This window comes from Impatiens glandulifera, chromosome 1 (assembly GCF_907164915.1).
Source record: "Impatiens glandulifera chromosome 1, dImpGla2.1, whole genome shotgun sequence".
NCBI classification, from domain to species: Eukaryota; Viridiplantae; Streptophyta; class Magnoliopsida; order Ericales; family Balsaminaceae; genus Impatiens; species Impatiens glandulifera.
In genome coordinates, this window is record NC_061862.1 from 53,478,426 (window position 1) to 53,498,247 (window position 19,822).

At 30.7% G+C, this 19,822-nt stretch overlaps 2 protein-coding genes across 3 annotated transcripts; one reads left to right on the forward strand and one right to left on the reverse strand.

Moving 5' to 3' along the window:
- The first annotated feature begins 5,737 nt into the window (after positions 1–5,737).
- Positions 5,738–7,716, forward strand: LOC124922150 (guanine nucleotide-binding protein subunit gamma 3-like). Of its 2 annotated transcripts, XM_047462879.1 has the most exons (7): positions 5,738–5,880; positions 5,948–6,067; positions 6,213–6,425; positions 6,943–6,995; positions 7,097–7,141; positions 7,236–7,280; positions 7,365–7,716. In XM_047462879.1, the coding sequence occupies exons 3-7, from the start codon at positions 6,261–6,263 to the stop codon at positions 7,630–7,632; spliced, it is 576 nt and encodes a 191-aa protein (XP_047318835.1). In that variant the 5' UTR covers positions 5,738–5,880; positions 5,948–6,067; positions 6,213–6,260; the 3' UTR covers positions 7,633–7,716. The 2 variants fall into 2 exon arrangements, with proteins under 2 accessions (XP_047318835.1, XP_047318836.1); XM_047462880.1 differs by having other exon boundaries at positions 5,948–6,425.
- A 1,584-nt stretch (positions 7,717–9,300) lies between these two features.
- Positions 9,301–11,972, reverse strand: LOC124920826 (RING-box protein 1a). Its single transcript, XM_047461389.1, has 5 exons — positions 11,712–11,972; positions 11,541–11,591; positions 11,377–11,436; positions 9,624–9,695; positions 9,301–9,515 (listed from the first exon to the last, which is right to left on the reverse strand). Exons 1-5 carry the CDS (start codon positions 11,962–11,964, stop codon positions 9,478–9,480), a joined length of 474 nt encoding a protein of 157 aa, XP_047317345.1. The 5' UTR covers positions 11,965–11,972; the 3' UTR covers positions 9,301–9,477.
- Positions 11,973–19,822: the final 7,850 nt, after the last annotated feature.

Below are 19,822 nucleotides of genomic sequence, written 5' to 3' on the forward strand. Positions count from 1 at the left end.
GATGTACACAAAAAGGGGGTACCAAAAGAGGGAGTACCAAAAGAGATAGTACCCGAAGTGGGGGTACCAAAAGAGGTAGTACCTGAAGTACGGGTACCAAAAGAGGGAGTACCCGAATTGGGGTACCAAAAGAGGGAGTACTCAAAGTGGTGGTTATTCAGAAAAGAACATAAATGGTGGCTAAAAAAAGTCAGAAAAATTCCCCTACGGAATGCGAAAATTCTGGCACGCCTTTAATCTCCATATATGATGAAGAATAGGGAAAGAAATCAATCTTACTTTAAGTCTGCCCAAATAGATTACCGAGATGAAATAATTATGGGGTTCATTTTTGCAAATGAAGATGATATTAATGCGAGGTAATTAACAATGTTTATATTTATTAGTTTAATGGTGTTTTCGGGTCCTAAAACCATGATTTCGGGTCCCGAAACCATGATTTCAGATCCCGAAACTAGCCTTTCAGGTCCCAAAACTACCATTTCGGGTCCCAAAACCACCCTTTTGGGTCCCGCAAAAGTGAGGTTTCGGGACCCGAAAGACTGGTTTCAGGACCCGAAATGGGTGTTCATCGTCCCTAAATGGTGGTTCTAATTTAGTTTTCTTCATTATGTGGTTTCAGGAAAGAATTATTGTATGTAACCAAGCATACCAAGATCAACATAGGGAAATTTCAATCAATAAAAAATGAATGTCATGTTAAAAGTGGTATTATTGATGCGTCGGCACACATTACATGTAATAATAGTAAAAAATGTTCCGAGGAGAAAATTGTTTTTTCGACAATCGTTTCTGTAAGGCACTATATCTTTCATTGTTGTTTAATCTAATGGTCTTATTGTGATGTTGATTTCATTTGCAGGACTTTTGGAGAGATTTAAAATCTTGTTCTTTGCAAATAATTGAAGAAATGAGACAATTCCTAATAACACCCGAAGACATGAAAAATGCCAATCTTGTAAGTCCAATATTTTTATATCATCTGATTCTTGCTCATATATATCATCTGAATCTTGGTCATATTTTTGCAGATATTTTTCCCAAATTTATACGAAAGTCACTATTATGTTGTTTGCATCAATATGCAAAAGAGAGTGATCGAAATCATCGACAACCTCCCACTACCCCCAAAAATGCCATGGGAAGATAAATATGTCACAACTTAGACACTGGTAATGTTGAAGTTTTTTTATGACGTGTTTGTATGTTTATTAACTTCTTTGGTAAAACAGGTAGAAAACTTTGCGGAGTTCTTCAAAAATATCGACCTGAACATCGCAACCAAAATTGCTAAATTCCCATTCAATGTTTTAAAATTAGCTTGGCAAGACAATTCAAATACAACAGATTGCGCAATATACTGTATGAGACATATTCAAACTTATTTTGGCGATGCAAAGTGGGATTGTGGTATAACCAAGACAAATGTAAGCTACATATTTCGCATTTTAATTGTTTTACAAATCTTTAATAACTGTTGAATTATCATTTTTTGTAGGCAAAGGGAATGCTTGAAGCTTTACGAGTCAAATTCTGTGCATTCATCGTTCGTTCAAATTTAAACACAAATGTGAACAATATCTTTCAGAAATTTTTAGACATTTTAAGAGTAGATTCTCCTAAAACGTATAAGTTGTATTTAAAGAAGTAGTACATTGTAGTATTTTCTAGTCTTCAATTATATTCAATTATATCTGATTATATTCAATTATATTCAATAATATTCAATTATAATTATATTCAATTATATTCAATTACAAATCAACATTTCTTGTCCCAAAACCACCATTTTGGGACAAGAAACCAACCTTTCTTGTCCCGAAACTACTCTTTCGGGTCCCAAAACCATGATTTGGGGACAAAAAACCAATATTTCTTGTCCCAAAACTACCCTTTGTTGGTTTCTTGTCCCGAAACCACCATTTCAGGACAAGAAACTAACATTTTTTGTCCCGAAACCACTCTTTCAGGACAAGAAACCATGATTTCGGGACAAGAAACCAAGATTTTGGGACAAGAAACCAACATTTCGAGACAAGAAACCAACAATTCTTGTCCCAAAACCTTGATTTCGGGTCCTGAAACCACTCTTTTGGGTCCCAAAACCACCAACATAAATATGAAAAAAATGTAAAAATATTTCAAAGTGACAACATGATCATATAAGTACTATCTTCGTTAAAAATGCGACAAAACGTAAAAATATTTCAAGTGACAACATGATCATATAGGTACTATCTTCGTTAAAAATATGACAAAACGTAATAATATTCCAAGTTACTATCTTCGTTGAATGTTATCCTCACACGCATTATCTTCGACATATATTTGAGAGGACAAAAGTGATGTGAGGGAAAATTGAGTCGAAAGCGGATCATTCCATTGTTGTTGTTGTTGTTGTTGTTGTGTTGAATACAAAACTATAGATGTTGTTGCCCTATTTTCCTTCTTTTTTGATCTCGACGTCTTGAGATTTTTCTCAATTAAAGATTGTTTCCTCTTTATTGGTGGTCGTCCTCGACTAGTAACTTTGTTAGGAGAGTGTATCAAAATGGATGTAGCGGGAGATGAATGAAGATGGATATGGAGATGCTTTTGAGCTTTTGTCTTTAGATGCTTATGTGCTTTCATGATTAAATGACATAAACTGTTCCATCAAGCCTTTTATTCCGTTCATCCAAAAAGAACAATTGACTTCATATTTTACTCCAACTTGTTGAACCTCTTGCATCAATCGAGTTAGACTATTGTGACGTTTTTTTTCTTCCACAGACATATCTGAATCATAAATGTTGGTGATATTTTGATACCCACGCTTAATATCTTTACGCCATCAGTCCATTATATAATACATTGGTACCTCATCCACCCTCATTTTTTTTAACACAGCCATGATATGCCTACACAAAATACATCTGAACTCAAACAATTGACATTGACATTTCACATTGCAATCCATTTTGGTATAATGCACTTTGTAAGAAACATCTCTTACATGTTCTCCATTAACCTTCAAAATTATTTCCTCAACTCTAAATATACAAGTTGTCCATTCCTCTTCAATGACTGAGATGTCACACAACATCAACCCTTTAACTTCTTCTTGAACCAATCTAAATATATCTGAAGTGTAGAAGGTTTGGTATTGCCTTTCAAAGGCAAATTCACTGATAGTTGGTATCAAAGAATTAAACGATTGAAAATTTAATTTCTTTTCTCTTTCAATATTTCTTAACAGAGCCCTATCATATTGCTCGACGAATTGTTTGAGGGATGGTTTGGACTACACGTAGTAATCAAAGAAGGCGTTCATACTTTCACTCTGTTGAGATATTGACATCCCGACCTAAAATTGTCCTTTCACATAAACATGTATTCATTTAGATCTTTCCAAAAATAAAGATTTCAACCAAACATTATCTTCCAGCTGATAATTTTCTATTAGTCTATTTTCAATCCTCTTCGCATTGTTGAATATTAATGGAGTTGTATACTATGTTTTTTAGCCTCTTCTTTATTAGATGGTATTCAGTATGACTTCCAAGTTTTATAGAAAGTTTCTTCATTATATGCCACAAACAAAATCGATGTTGAGTTTTAGGAAATACCTTCTCAATTGCAATCGCCATGGATCGACATTGGTCTCACTACAACAAAACATACTTTCAGCGACCCTTATATGCCAACCCATATTAAGCGTGGGTAAAATTAAAAGAAAAAAACTTTTGCCAACCTTTATATATCTATACCACCACCTTTATTGTTTTTATATACCAACTTTGTAACTTTGTTAAAACCTTTATAATTTAAATATTCTAAATTTTAATAATTTTTATGTTTTATTTTTAAACTTTGTAAAATATTTTTTTTTTAATTTTTTAATTTTTTTAAAATTAAATTTGACTAAAAATTTTGTTAATATTAAAATTTAATTAATATTTTTTATATAACATAATTTTTAAAGATAGTATTATTAATATATGTCTTTTATTTAATTATTATTTAAATTTAATTAAATGAAAAGTAAAATATGAGAGAGTTTATTAGTATCTGAAGTGTTAATATGACATTTATCCCACATTGGAGAAAAAGAAGAAGTTTTTGGTATATAAAATAGGAGAGAGTTCATTAGTTTCTGAAGTGTTTTTAAGGTTATAATGTGTTGGAATATGGGTTTAAGGGTTATGTTCATCAGGTACTTGAGAGATGAAGGGCAAATGTGATAATAGTAGAAATAAAAAATTAACAACTAAAATGAAAATAGAAAAAAACAAAATTTAAAAAAATAGTTTAAAAATGAAATAGACTTTTAGACTTTTAGCGACGTTTTTTAATTTTGCCAACGCTTAAATAAGCGTCGTTAAAACTTTCGGCAACGCTTCTACCGACGCTTAAATAAGCGTGGTAAAAACTTGCGCCCACCCTGCTTCTGGCGACGCAAGAATAAGTGTGGGTAATGTTTTTGGCGACGCTTTTAAAGGTTGGCAGAAGTCTTTTTAAGCGTCGCCGAAAGTCATTTTTGTTGTAGTGTCTGTGATTATGGCATTTGGAGGTCGATCATCCATACATTCCAATCAAGTTCTAAACAACCAAGTGAAAGAATTTGAATCTTCATTTGACAATAAGCCACATCCAAGTAAAATAGATTGACCATGATGATTAACCCCAACAAACGGAGCGAACGATATGTCATAGCGATTTGTCAAATAGGTTGTATCGAAAGAGATAACATCGTGAAAATCTTCAAAGGCAGTCTTGCACCTACCATCTGTCTAAAACACGTTTTTAATTCGGGATTCCTCATCCAAATCAATAAGGTAGAAGAAGTTTGAGTTTCTGGTTTGCATTCTTAAGAAATAATTAGTAAGTGCTTCAGCATCCCCACTCCTTAACCTCATTCTTAAAAAGTAAAAACTTCATTTGCTTTCATGTTTCTTCCGTCCGAACGATTTTCTTTCTCTATCTACGAGATCTGGTTTTCTTTCTATAATGGATTCATTTTCAGTTAAGGAATGTCAAAACCTTCGCTCGCGGTCAAGACGAATTGGAACAGATCGAAAAACAAGAGGAAAAAAATAAGAATACTATAAAATCACCATAGACTTTTCGAATCGAAAATTTTCGTTTCGGTTTTCCGGTAGAACCGTCCAGTTGGACCGGATTTTGACCGGTTCGTAAGATTAACGTATTGAAGTTAAAAACCGAACCGTCCATTAAACCGTTTCGCAGTCGGATCGTTCAGATCGCCGATCCGACCGTGTATTTTAAAACAATGGATATTTTTGATAATTTAACTTAAAAAAAACTAATTTATTAAAAATATTTATGAATATAACTTAAAAAAAAATGAAAAAAACTATTTCCTCAAATAAGTCATTAAAGATTATTTGAATATTATAATACTTAATAAATTAAAAATTCATATTTTATAAAACATTATTTTACTCTCTCATTCGTCACATAATATCACATCACTTAATTTATTAACTAAAATACTAAAATAATTTTTATTTTAAATTATTAATTTTTATTTTATTTATATATATCAATACATTTTAAATATTTTTATCAAAAATAATTATCATATTCTAAAAAATTATGTGTAATAATTTTTTATTTTTTTTTATAGATAATATCAATCCAAATACAGACACAAAATTCAAAAACGTTAAATTGTTGGTGGATGTTAAAAAAAGAAAAGAAAAGAAAAGGAAAGGAAAGAGAGAATCTTTTGTTCGGGCGTATGTGTAGTCACTATCAATGGGGGAGGCCCCAGGTTTCTCTGTATGGAAAGTGATTCAGTCAAGAATCCATTTCCATGTTCTTCAACAACAAGATCAAGATGAAGATGAAGAAAATGAAGATGATGATGACGATGATGTACTTTTTCTTCTGCAAACTATTTATTAATGCTTCCAATTCATTAACATTCACGTGCGCCTTGCAGGTTGCAGCAGCAGCTCTGCGTCGTCAGTCCTCCTCCTCCTCCTCTATTTCTTTAAACCCCCCATTCCTTCACAATCCTTATCTTTCTTCTTCTTCTTCTTCTTCTGCTGCTGCTCGTTAGGTACGCCTTCTCTCTCCCTTCCTTCCTTCCTTCCTTCAATTGATCATACATCTTCAGACTCCTCCACGCACCATTGTTGTACTGCTTCATTCATCATCTATTTTTGTTGTTTCTCTTCCTCAACTTATTATTAACCTATCTATAGCTGAACCAAGCAACCGCGTCTTGATTCGTCCACCGACTTCTCATTTACATGGCCTCCGTTCCCAATAATAATAATAATAATCCATCCGAGTCTTCTTCCTCGTCGTCTGCTCCTCCGAGTCCTAAATCGCCGCCTCCGTATCCTGATTTGTATGGAAAGCGTCGACAACTGGCTAAAGTTCAGTTCCTCGAGAGAGAGATTTGTATCCTCGAGGTACCTATCTATGCCTTGAATCACTGCATTTATGAATTGGGTTTTTATAGATCAGCTTGTTTTCTATTTGATTTAGTACTAGCATAATAAAGATTGGGAACTAGGTTCAATCATTTTACTGCAACATAAACAGAATAGGTATTTCAATTGAGATCTCGATTAACTCAACATTATGCATGGTAGATTAGTGCCCTGCTCTATCTATTAGAACATGCCATTGGCTGCAATATTTGGGAAGACATTTTGTCAGTATCCTCAAATTCTAGGTCACTTTTTTTTCTAAAACCAGCCTAGGGTTTCTCATCACAACAAAAGAAATACACAAACATGTTCTTCTGCTGGATTTCATTTTCTTGTTATAGCCTTTCCTTTTAGTTCTAAGTTCATCTATCAGAATGTTTCAAATATGGAATATTAAGATCTCAAATCTGTAAATCATGATGAGTTGCCATTGTAACCTAGAATCTATGCAGCCCCCATTTGGAAACCTTATTATTGTTAATTGATGATAATGCAGGAAGAGCTGAAAACACTTGAAAGTATGCAACTTGCCTCCAAATGCTGCAAGGAGTATGTAAAATTGTCTTACTTATAATAATAATAATAATAATAATACAGATGGAAATTGTCACTTACATTCTTCTGAAATTCAATTCAACTAATTGTGACAGGCTTAATGACTTCCTTGAAGGAAAGATGGATCCTCTTTTAGCAATGTAATTCAAATTATCAAATTCCATGAATAGTGTTGTTACTAACTAGAGAATATATTCAATAAACTTGACGTGTTTCTCTTTTTCTTTCGTGCAGCAATCACAAGGCTTCTGGATCATCGCACTTTTGGAAATGCTTACGGTATTATCATTATTCTCGATTCTGTTTGGACAAAAACCCTTTGCTTAAAAGTTGTTTCTCTACATATTTGATAAAAAAAAACAGGGTGAAGTTTGGATGCAAATGGATTTGCTGCTTTAGTGGAGGTTGTTGTTGTTATCCAAGAGTCCCATCATCCAAATGTTGTTCATCGAAGAAGGCTTGCAAGTGTCTGCCGAATTCTTGGTTATGCGGCGGCGGTGGTGGTTGTTGTTGCAGAGGAGGATTACAAATACGAGCGAAAATAAGTAAGTTGATTAAATGTTGTTGGTCCAAGAAAAGTAGAGGTTTATGTTGTTGTTGTTACAATTGTTCTTGTTGTTGTCTTTGTTAGTAACTAATAACACTACTTTGTGATGAAAACAATAATCTTGTGAACACATTATTATCAATCAAATTCATAATGTTTTTAGTTTTAGTCCATCAAGAAAATACAGGTAGAGAGATTCCTTTGAAGTTGACAATTATAATGATAACAATAATAATATTATGGAATGGTTCAATATATTATTTGTCAGCACTCAGCAGCTATTTGATTATTAAGAATTATATTTTCAGATCTATTTTGACTGTTTTTAGCTGACTTTTGACTTTAATCTCCTCATTGCTGGGATCCTATCCTAGCACATGGGTTCATATGAATGGGTGTGATATTGGTTATTTGGGTATTTTTACTTGATTTTTTTAAAAATATTTTGTTTAATAATAAAAGAAAAAGAAAAAGTAAGTTATGTAAATTTTTAATTGGTTCAGTTATTATAATATTATTTGAAGAAGCATAAAATATCTTCATTAGAGTTGATTTTGTGAAAGTTTTATTTATTTTTGGTAAGAAATAGAGTTTGTTCGTCCGAGTTTATAACTTTATTGTAATAAACCTGGACCTTGTTTGGATAAGAGTTTTAACTGGGTTATTTGAAAAATAATAATTGACGGTGATTTTGAGGAGGTGTGAATATTTTGGGTAAAAAGATTTAAAATGTATTAATATATAACGATAAAATAAAAATAATAATTTAAAATAGAGGGTATTTTAGTTAATGAATCGATTGATAAAGAGAAGATAATGAAATAATATTTTTAAAATTTTATTTATTTCAATAACCCAAACTGAACCAGAACCTGAAATAATGTGGTGTTGATTTCAAGAAAATTGTATTTTTTTTATAAAATTACTTAAATAGTATTAATATTTAATGATAACATATTTTTTTTATTAAGTATATAATACTTGATTAATTATTTGAATGATATGATTAATTATATAAAATTATAATTTAATTATGATTTCTTTTTAAATATTCAAACAACAAAATTTGAGTATTAATATATAATAATAAAATATATTAAAATTTTTTAATATATATTTTTTAAAATATAAAGTATTTTAATATTTTTTGTTATTGAATTAAATAATAAATTATATTGATGTAATTTAATTAATCAAAAAATATTAAATGACTATTTAATTGATTTGATGATTTGAAAAAAAAAGTATGCTAATAAAAATCCCCAGTTAATTTCGCATCAAACCAGTTTCAAATATATGGATTCTTTGAATAAAAAAAGCTAAAAATATTAATTTATAAAGAATAATTGAAAATTATATTTACTAATAAAATGATAATTTATTCCAATAATTTCAACTAAACTCAATATGAATGCAAATCAACCCTTTTTTGTAAATTGGGTCAACAAATTATTACATTTCTCAAACTCAATTCTTGGGATTACAAGAATATTATTAATGAAAACACATGGATATAAGTTTTGGGAGACAAATTGACTTAATTTGAAAAACCTCTTTTGATCAAATTTATGAACATCATATCAAATTTGAAAGTTGAACTTCAAAATTGACTGATATTTATATTCTAATACAAAAGTGTTTTCAAATCAATCCAACAATCCTCTTGCTTAACTAAACACAGATACAAGAAAGAGCAACCACTAAGATAATGTAAAGTTTTACAGAAAAAAGAAGTTGAAATTCAAACTGAATAACAAAATATGAAGCAATATAAGAACCAGTATGGAGCACAAGCATTTCGATAATTAACATGATACCCAAATGATCTTTAGAAATTTCCATTTATGTTTGTTTTACTTCTTAAACCAAACAGTGCATTCATTCCCATGCCAAGATAAACTGGAATTCTTTCCCATTCCAACCTTTAAATTAGTGACCATATTTCTGAAACTCCCACTCGCTGTTATCTGCATATTATCAGATCAAAAAACAAAACCCATTACTTAAGTAACCAAAATACAAATGTTGACGAAAAGAGGAGAGAATTAAAAGAACTGAAATGATATTTAATATACCAAGAGGGCAGACTTGACGGGTTTTGAGCCATCTGCTAATACAATGGAAGTGGAATGCATGATTGCACACACCTGCAAAGATATATAATGTAGATGTGTAAGGTCAGGTTAAGACTATTTTACCCTTATAACAAGGTAATTTGATTAATTTACAAAGGTTAAATTGTCTTTTGTATGCTCAAACTATATTATCGAGTCAAGTCAATCACAGAATTAAGTAATTTTAGACAACAATTATCGAATAAAGTTAAACTTAAGTATTTAGATTAAGTGATGATAAGTTGTGTTATTAAATACTGTCTAAATCTTTTCACATCCTCAGGCTTACTTAGGATTCACACAAGAAAGTATGATTTAATTATGTTAGGGTTATTATGCTTAGTAATTGTTATTTACTTTAATTAGTCAATAGGATATTGTATTTATCTTTCCAAATTAGTAGGATAATAGTTATCTTTCAATTAGAGTTACACTAGTATTAAAATATATCTATGTTATAACTTAATACTATGGAATGAAATTATGAAAGTGATCAACCGCTGCCTAAACATTCCACATCCTAAGGCTTAGGATAGACACAAGTATGATTCTGATACGGATGAAAGACTCTGACAACACATGTATTAGGGTTTAGGGTTTAATTAGTTATTCGGATAGGATTTATCTTTCCAAATTAGAGAATTAAACTATGAAGTTTCTATACTTCTCGTCTGAATTTCTCAAGGCTTTCTCACCCCCTTCTTTCTTGGAATGTTTAAACCCTATCAAAATCCTACTAAAAATACATTGAAAACTATCATTCATGTAATAAGATATTTGCTCAAAAGGATGTTATTCAATAGGATATACTATTAAATTATATACATCCATATCCTCAAGAGTCATATATGTCCAGATCCTCAAGTGTTGATGTTGGGATTATGAAATCAGGAAGACAAGAACACAACAATTTGCTATTATCATACATAAATTGGTCCGTCAGACAACATGGTCTTTAAATCATAATGGAACATCATAGGATTTCCAAAACAAAAGGAAAACAGAAGAGCCAACTATCATACACCATCACAATAGGTAGTTAAGAACACCTAAAAATTCAACAGTATCTCTATAACTACACTTCAATCTAATACAATGAAAGGTATAACCGAATTCAAGATGACACCATAATAATCTGAAGTAGAAGCAGAAATTCTGGTCAAATTCAACATCCATGGAAATGGAATTTAAGGTCCTTTAAATTGGAATCAGCCAAGAATAAAGTAGATAAACAGCTAGGTGAGATCAGGTTATGCATGTCTAAAACAATTTATAGCTTGATCTTCATGGAAACAATCTCCAAAATAACTGACCTAACATCAACTCTATCCAAAATCAGCATTCCTTTAACATTATGTTCCCACACATGCTATGAAAATTTAAACATATGGACGAAGAAGAATAGCAAAGGCCCCACTAGCAAGAATTCTAATTTGATATAATTGACATTAATCCTCCTCTAAATCCAATCGGGTACACAATCAAAAGAATAAGGATACTAGATGCATCCAACATAAATATGGAAAACAAATAGTTATTTCGTCAATCTGTCAAACACCTAGCTATACAAAATCATATGTACATAAGCACCTATGTTATTTGTGCTCACACTTTCTGAACTAAAAAGAGATCCTATAAATTTGTGAAAACATATTCAAGATAATCATGGATATTATCAATTTAGAGAAAGATTGAAATCAGAATCAGTACGTACCCCAAGCAACGGTGCATTCTTCACTGGTAGCGCTGGCTTGATTAGCTTGGCATTCGATGCCTATTATTCGGTAGATCAGAACGATGTAAAAGTAATGAGCATGCTACGTTATTTAATAACAACATAGTAAAGTTAAGAAACAAGACAATCACAATCACACTCACATAGATCCATGATGTGGTTTCTACAGATAGCACAGTTGTCCACTACGATGTCTGTTTATACAGGTCAAGAATCAAATCAAATCAAATCAAATCAAAGACAAAGAAGCAAAGATCGGAGTGACTATCATACAATAAGAAAAAGAAATAGAGAGAGATTAGGTTTTTATCTACCCCAGGCCCAAAGGGCGACTGCGTTCCACTTCTTAATTTCAAAGCGTTTAGGTTTCTTGGAAGAAGATGAAGCAGCAGCAGATGAAGATGAAGGCGCAGTGATAATCGATACATCCTCAGCCGGTACCATATTCACGTCGGTATCCATTGATGATCGAAAACAAAAGCTTGTTTTAGGGTTCGATCGAAGGAAGGAAGGAGGGAAAGAAAGATGGAATATTCGTCTTCCAAATACACCTATAAAGGGGTTCATGATTTTTTGAGAAGATTATCAAGTTAACCATTCAACTCTTATCATGTTTCCAATTTCACCATAATCTTATAAACACGTCTTTTCTTTTAAATATTATTAGAATAAAATAATCTTGACCTAGTCTTCAAAATATTTTATTTTATTTTATATTTTCTTTTAGATTTTTGAAAGAAGTTTAATATTGAAATATTTTATACAATTTGGAAAGTGAATTAAGTGTCTTTAAATCTTTTATTTTTGTATAATATTTAATTGTGATAGTGTTTATTAGTTAAGACATTTTAAATGTATATGTCAATTATTTATTGTTATTTTATTTTTTTGGATTCTACCAAATTATTTTAAATTAATATATATTTTTATAATTTAAGGATGTATTTTTAGATACGCAATATGACACTTTTTTATTATTATTAATTATATATATTATTCATTTAATTATTTGTAATTAGATGTTTAATAAATTAATAGTTTGTAAAAAAATTAATTCAAGTTTAATACACAAAATTAAATATATATATAATATAACTTTTTATACTGTAAAGACATGCTTGTTCAAGTTTTATCTTTTATTTTAAATTAAGATTAATAAATAAAAATAAGTAATAAAAAAAACTTTTAAGTTAGAAGTAAGTGTGTGGAGTAGAGATTATAATGGGACGGTTTGAGGTGGGGAATGTATTTATCATTCCTGTTTCGTTTTTATTTTGATGATTTTTTTAATACCATTCATGCCTAGTCAGTTTTGTTCAGTTTCGGAGAATCCACGCGGGGCACCTAATGAAATATTTTTAAAAAAATTACAAAATAATATTTATATAAACGGATTTTTTAATATAATATATATGATGATATATTGAAATTTTATATTATTATAAAGAAATAAATTTACAACTCTTATAAAATATAGTGAATAAATAAATATATTTGTGATTTAATATATTTAATTATGTTTTATAGTGTTCGGGGTGAGATTGGGACGAGTCGGAGCGGGGGACACAAATATCATCCCCGCCCTATCTTCATTCGGTTTCGGGGGAAAACCGTCCTAAACAAGATAATTCGATTCGATTTTCGCAGAACGGTTTCAAATTGTCATTCTTAGTATGGAGTTATAGCGTATACTTGCATTCTCCATTCAAAGATAATAAAAAAAAAAAATATTCCAAAATAATAAAAAATAAAATAAGAATGCTAATTTTAAGCTTAGAAGATTATCTACAATGAGTCATGATCAATGTTCTAAATTTCCTGCGAGACTGAGTCTAGGCTGGGCCTAAATAGTGTAAAAATCAATAAAGAGCAACACCAAACAATTTAATTATGCAATTACAACAGTTAATGATCATTCTAAAATTCCGGTCATACCCATCTTTCAAACAAATTTTCCCAAATTACCCACCTTTTCATTCATATTCCCAAACTACCCACCTTCCCTCTCTACAATATTAATTAATCCATTAATTAACTCACACTCTCTTTTAACCCACTAATTAACTCCCTCTCCCTCTAACCCCGTTAATTAACTCTCTCTCTCAACTATTAATTAATATCCTCACTTTTAAACTATTAATTAATTCATTCTATCTCAATCAAATAATTAAAATATATTATATAAATATTAAAATAAAATAACACATAAGTTTTATTTTTATTTAAATCTATAAATATAATATATATAGAGTTCAAATTAAATACACTAAATTAAATAATTTAAATAGCTATTATACATTAAAATAAAATAGAATACATTACATAAACAGGAATTTAAAATAAAATATATTACATAAGCTAAGTTGATAATCAAATTATATTGGAAAATTTAATTTTTTATTGAATATTTTTATTATAAAATTAAGAAAAATTATTGTGAGAGAATTTAAAAGAAAAATTTATGTAACGCTCAATCTGATTGTTTGAAAAAATAATAAAAATTATCTATGTACTCCTTATATTTTTTCTTTTTTTCAGTCATAATATGATGTCATGTTATTCTCTCAATCCCTTCCCTAATTTCTCTCTTGATAATCAAATTATAATGGAAATTTTCATTTAAATTTGAAAAATAAATTTGGAATAAGTTGATAATGAAATTATAATGAAAAATATAATTTTATATTGAATAATTTTATTATAAAATTAATATCCCCATTCAATATATTTCTTGTAATATATTTTATTTTAAGTTACCGTTTATGTAATGTATTCTATTTTATTTTAATTTATAATAGTCATTTAAATTATTTAATTTAGTGTATTTAATTTGAAATATATATATTATATTTATAGATTTAAATAAAAAATAAAACATATGTATTATTTTATTTTAATATTTATATAATATATTTTAATTATTTGATCGAGATAGATTGATTTAATTAATAGTTTAAAAGTGAGGATATTAATTAATAGTTGAGAGACAGAGGGGGTTAATTAATGGGTTTAGAGGGAGAGAGAGTTAATTAGTGGGTTAAGAGAGAGAGAGAGAGTGAGTTAATTAATGGGTTAATTAATATTATAGAGAGAAGGTGGGTAGTTTGGGAATGAGAATGAAAAAGTGGATAGTTTGAGAAAATTTATTTGAAAGGTGGGTAGGACCGGAAAGGTTCCATACAATGAGTCATGATCAATATTCTAAATTTTATGCCAGACTGAGCCTAGTTCGGGCCTAAATAGTGTAAAAATCAATAAAGAGCAACACCAAATAATTTAATTATGCAATTACAATAGTTAATGATCATTCTAAAATTCTAAATATGAGAATAACAAGATTCTAATCATCACAAAATTCTAAACAGTATTACAAGTTTACAATAATATACTAAAATTATAAAATTTTAAATTCTAATGTCCAAACATCAAAATAGACATAATATAAAATAACATAATAATAATAATAGAATGAGATAGACTAAGAAAATGATGAATTAGACAACTCACTAGAAGTTGAAAGTTCAGGTTCTAAATGATGATGATAGTAATGGGTAGAGTGGGTAATGTCAAGGGACATAGTGGGTATAGTCTAGGTAGATATTGAAAGATTATTTTAATTAGGAACTAAATAAAAAAAAAATTTGGTTGAGCAACTGAATTGACCACCTAAGCACCAATGTGTGCCGAAAAGGCGGCCGAACGATTTTTTCAAAGCTTTTCGGTGCGTAGGCTAACCCGAGCAATTAGGTGGCGCCTAATGAAATTTAGAACACTGGTCATGATTACTAACATATTTTAATTATTAATATTATCAATTATTTAAATATTCTTTTTAATTTAAGATTCATACACAAACAAACATATATACTTTTATATTTATTTATCTATACATATTAGTTTAAATATTTCTTAATATTTGTCCAAATATATTACATTCACTATTTTTTTTTGTTTTACGGGTGACAACAGTCCTGTTGTCAGTGCTTTTCCTGTTCAAGCCGTTGAAACTATCTGCTTGCTTTTAAAGTATCTATCTTGATGTTGACATTCGTCAACGAAAGAAGTTTACTCAACGTAGGGGTGGGGGGCACTGTCTCCATAAAGGAAGAAGAAGACCTGCACTGCAAGCACCCTGATTATTCTATACCGGAAGCGAGTTTTCAAGAAACTGCGCGAGTTTTAGCAAAAGCTGCTCTTCGAGGTCGTATCGATTGGTTGAAAGAATTCTCGGAACAGCTGGAGTAATCAGTCCCGAAGTGAGCGTATTATGGGGGACCTTCAAACACATCCGGTAAGGAGAAAGGAGGATCGAGTTCTTGCATAGCTCAGGTCGGAACGAGGTGCCATCATCATTTTAATTTTATTGATTTATTGATATATTTTTTTACCTAGAATATGGGGTGAAACTATTATAAGAGAGATACTATTTTATTATTAATTTTTTTAAGGTAAGAACTAGTATAACCTCGAGTCTGAGTCATGACATTCCTTCAAATTTGATATGTTTTAAGTTTGAATTTAAATAGTGACATCGTCTCTTTAAAATTATTTTTGTCACTTTAACTAAATATTTTATTATTTATTTATACATTAGTTTAAATAATTTTCAACATTAATTAATTGTAATAATTAGATTATTTTTAAATGACTAAGAGTCAAATTGTAACATTTGATATAATTAGATCTTAGATAATATAATTGTTCTTAAATATTTTAAATTTATAATTATATATATATATATATTGTAGTTAAATATATTAAATGTAAAACAAGTAAATTGATGAACCATGGTCTAGTGTCAGTACATTGGACTTAACCCGAGATCATGTTTCGGTGGACCTCCTTTCTTCTTTTTGATATTTAAATTAGTCTTAGTTACATGATTGTAAAGCATTACAAGTTTGTAATATGATTCTCTCTATTCACTTGTCAAGTTTAGAATAATATATCATTTTCTAATTCAAGGATCAGACCAATCATGTTAAAACGCAATTGTATAACTTTTCCAATTGATTTTTCATAAAAGTTTGTTCTTAACTTTTTTTTATGCCCATAAGAGTTTTGGTTCTTGATTTGCTTACTATGGACATAAGAAAAAAAATGGCAAATTATGATAAAATTAAGATTATACAGACTGTTCTTGATTTTAATGTGGTTGTTGATTTATGCCTAATCAAGAAATTTTTAAGTAAAGGCATATTTGATGATAATATTATTTTTAATTAAAGAAAAAGAGAAACAATTGCTTAACCTACTTATAACTGAGAAATGAGAAAAAGTAATTGAGTAAACATTTCGGTTGGATAGGTATGGTTACTCCAAGTCAACCTGTAACTTTTGAGGTCAAAAGTTCACATCTTTCAAGTTTTGAGGATCGATTTTTCAAAATGTATGATCAATCTAAACATCGATTTTCAAATTAAAATCTGGAACGATCAATTATGATTTATTAATTAGTTAAGTTTAGATGACAATAAAAGACGAACGTCCCAAGGACTTAGTTAAAACGCTAGCTAACTGATGATTAGTAGGCACATTTTGGGTGACAATGTTTCCAGAAATCAGCTCATCCCAAATAAAGTGATAGTCGATATCAATATGCTTCTTACGATCATGAAAAATAGGATTACTAGCGATGTGGAGAACCGACTAACTGTCACAGTAGAGGTATATAGGGAATGTATGCAAAATGTCAAGAGTCTTCAACAAATACTTGAGCCATTTTAGTTCACAAGTATTAACCACAATAGCACGATATTCAACTTCAGTAGAGGAATGGGAAACCGTATGTTGCTTTTTGGTACGCCAAGAAATAAGAGAATGTCCAAGAAAAAACACATATCCAGTAAGAGAGCGACGAGTTAGAGGAAATACAACTTAATCACTGTCCGAGTAATCTCGCAGAGTCAAAGATGATGTAGGTCGCAAACAAATACATTGGCTTGGATGACCCTTAAGATACAGAAGAACTCGCAAAGCAGCATCCCAATGGTGTTGCATTTGATTACTTAGAAACTATGTTAGAGTGTGAACATCATAACTCAATCTGGACAAGTAACCGAAAGATAGACCAAACGACCAACCAAACACCGATATTGGTTAGGTTGGCCGAAGATTTCAGTAGTAGACGAAGCAAAACAATGATTTTTCTCCATAGGTGTGTCAATAGGGCGACACTCAAGCATAACAACTTCAGTTAATAAATCTAGCACATACTTACGTTGGAATAAAAAAATCTCATCAGGACCTCGAGCCACCTCAATACCAAGAAAATATTTCAAACACCTCAAGTCTTTCATATGAAAACACAAATGCAATTAGTCCTTAAAGAGAGAAATCAGTGTGGAAGAACTACCAACAATAATTAAATCATCCACATAAACCAACACATGGATAGAATAGGCATCTCGAATAAGGCTAAATAGAGAATAATTAGCATAAGATTGAGTAAACCCACATGATCGCAATGCAGTAGAAAACTTAGCGAACCACTAGCGAAGAACCTGACGTAACCCATATAAAGATTTGCGTAAGCGACAAACCATACCGGAAGGAGTAGAATATCCTAGGGGAGAACTTATATACACTTCCTCAGACAAGTCACCGTGCAAAAAGTATTATGCACATCCATCTGATAAAGTTCCTAATTAAAAATAACAATAACAACAAGAAAAATGCATACCGTATCGTACCTATTTTTGCAACTATAGCAAAAAAATTTGTATAATCAATGTCAGCACGTTGTCGATTACCATGAACCACTAGATGTTCTTTATAACGTTCCACCGTGCCAGAAGAGGTACGTTTAAATTTATAAACACACCCACTGCTAATTGCTTTTTACCAGTAGGCAACCGGGTTAAAGTCCAAGTACTGTCGCATTCCAAAGTAGATATTTCCTCAGTCATTGTTGTTTGCCATTGCGGTGATTTAACAACCTCTATAAAAGAGGAAGGCTCTTTTCTATACAAAAAGTTGCTAGATAATACTGATGAGTGACTGAAAAATTATTATAATTTACAAAACACGCAATGTCAACATGCTTACTTAAGGTCCTTGAAGGTGACAGTGGTGCAGTAGTAGGGGTCTATATTTTGTTGAACCATTGTATTAGTCACATGATCGCAAAGACGAGTCGAAACAGTTTTGGTACTCAAGTCACAACCCAATTCCTCTAGGGACGAGGCATTAGTTATGGACTAAGAGGGGTCGACCGAACTCCCCTTAGAGTCAATACCTTTGTCACCATCCGACTCAACCCATAATGATGGTTTATTAAAATATTTTTCCCATTTAGTTTTGTCCGTATCCGAAAGCGAATCCAAGTAAAGGAACTAATCTTCAAAAATACTGAACGTCACAACTTACAAAAACTTTTGGGATTTAAGATCATATAACCGTCAGCCCTTTTTACCAAACAGATATCCTATAAATATCCAACGACTTGAGTGTGTGTGTCAAATTTATCTTTAATGTACGGGGAATTGGAGGCATAGCATAAACAACCAAAACCTTAAGGGAATAATAAGGTGGTGGTTTACCAAAAGATATTCATACGGAGTCTTAAGATCCAACAAAGGTGTTGGCGTGAAATTGATTAGGTCTGCAATAGTAAGTACACATTCTCCCCAAAAATATTGCGGAAGCTTAGCTTGAAAACCTAACGCACATGCCACGTTAAAAATATGACAGTTCTTATGTTCAACTCTACCATTTTGTTGAGCCGTATTAACACAAGAAGTTTGTAAAAGAATGTTTTTTTCGACAAAAAATGATTCAAATGAGATAAATTCACGACCATTATCCGAACAAAACACATGAATACGTTTATCAAATTGTGTTTTTACCAACTTATAAAATTGTTTAATCAAAGCACCAACTTCAATTTTGCAAAGCATTAAAAATACCAATGTAGTGCGTGAAAAATCATCAACAAAAGTAAGAAAATAACGAGCTCCATTACTCGATAAAATCTTGTTTGGTCCCCAAATATCACAATGGACTAAATCAAAATTAGTAGTAGCACGGGTAAAACTAATAGAAAAATGAGCACGTGTTTGTTTGCTCATAGAACAAATATGATAGTTCATAGAACAACCTTTATTCAAAGTCTGTGAAACAAAAAGTAAAACGGAAATAACTTTCATATAGAGATGACCTAAGTGTTTGTGCCATAACACATCATATCCTTTATTAGAAACCGCATGGGCTTGAATTGTTGGAGCCGCAATCAGATGAAAAATACAGACCCCTCTAAATAGCACCCCCACTCCAATCAGGTTCCTCAAAGTGCAGTTGTGAATAACACAAAGCGTATTAGTATAAATAATAATATAACGAAGGACATAATTGAGTTGAGATACCGATAATAAATTACAAGTCATCGACGGGACATATAACACATTATCAAGAGACAATCCATCAA

Coding starts and splice junctions, on each gene's coding strand:
- LOC124922150 (XM_047462880.1), top strand. CDS start 6,261: ATGGCCTCCGTTCCCAATAATAATAATAATAATCCATCCGAGTCTTCT. Junction 6,426..6,942: donor GAGAGATTTGTATCCTCGAG/GTACCTATCTAT, acceptor ATGATAATGCAG/GAAGAGCTGAAAACACTTGA. Junction 7,142..7,235: donor ATGGATCCTCTTTTAGCAAT/GTAATTCAAATT, acceptor TCTTTCGTGCAG/CAATCACAAGGCTTCTGGAT.
- LOC124920826 (XM_047461389.1), bottom strand. CDS start 11,964: ATGAACCCCTTTATAGGTGTATTTGGAAGACGAATATTCCATCTTTCT. Junction 11,437..11,540: donor AAACCACATCATGGATCTAT/GTGAGTGTGATT, acceptor ACCGAATAATAG/GCATCGAATGCCAAGCTAAT. Junction 9,516..9,623: donor CCGTCAAGTCTGCCCTCTTG/GTATATTAAATA, acceptor GATAATATGCAG/ATAACAGCGAGTGGGAGTTT.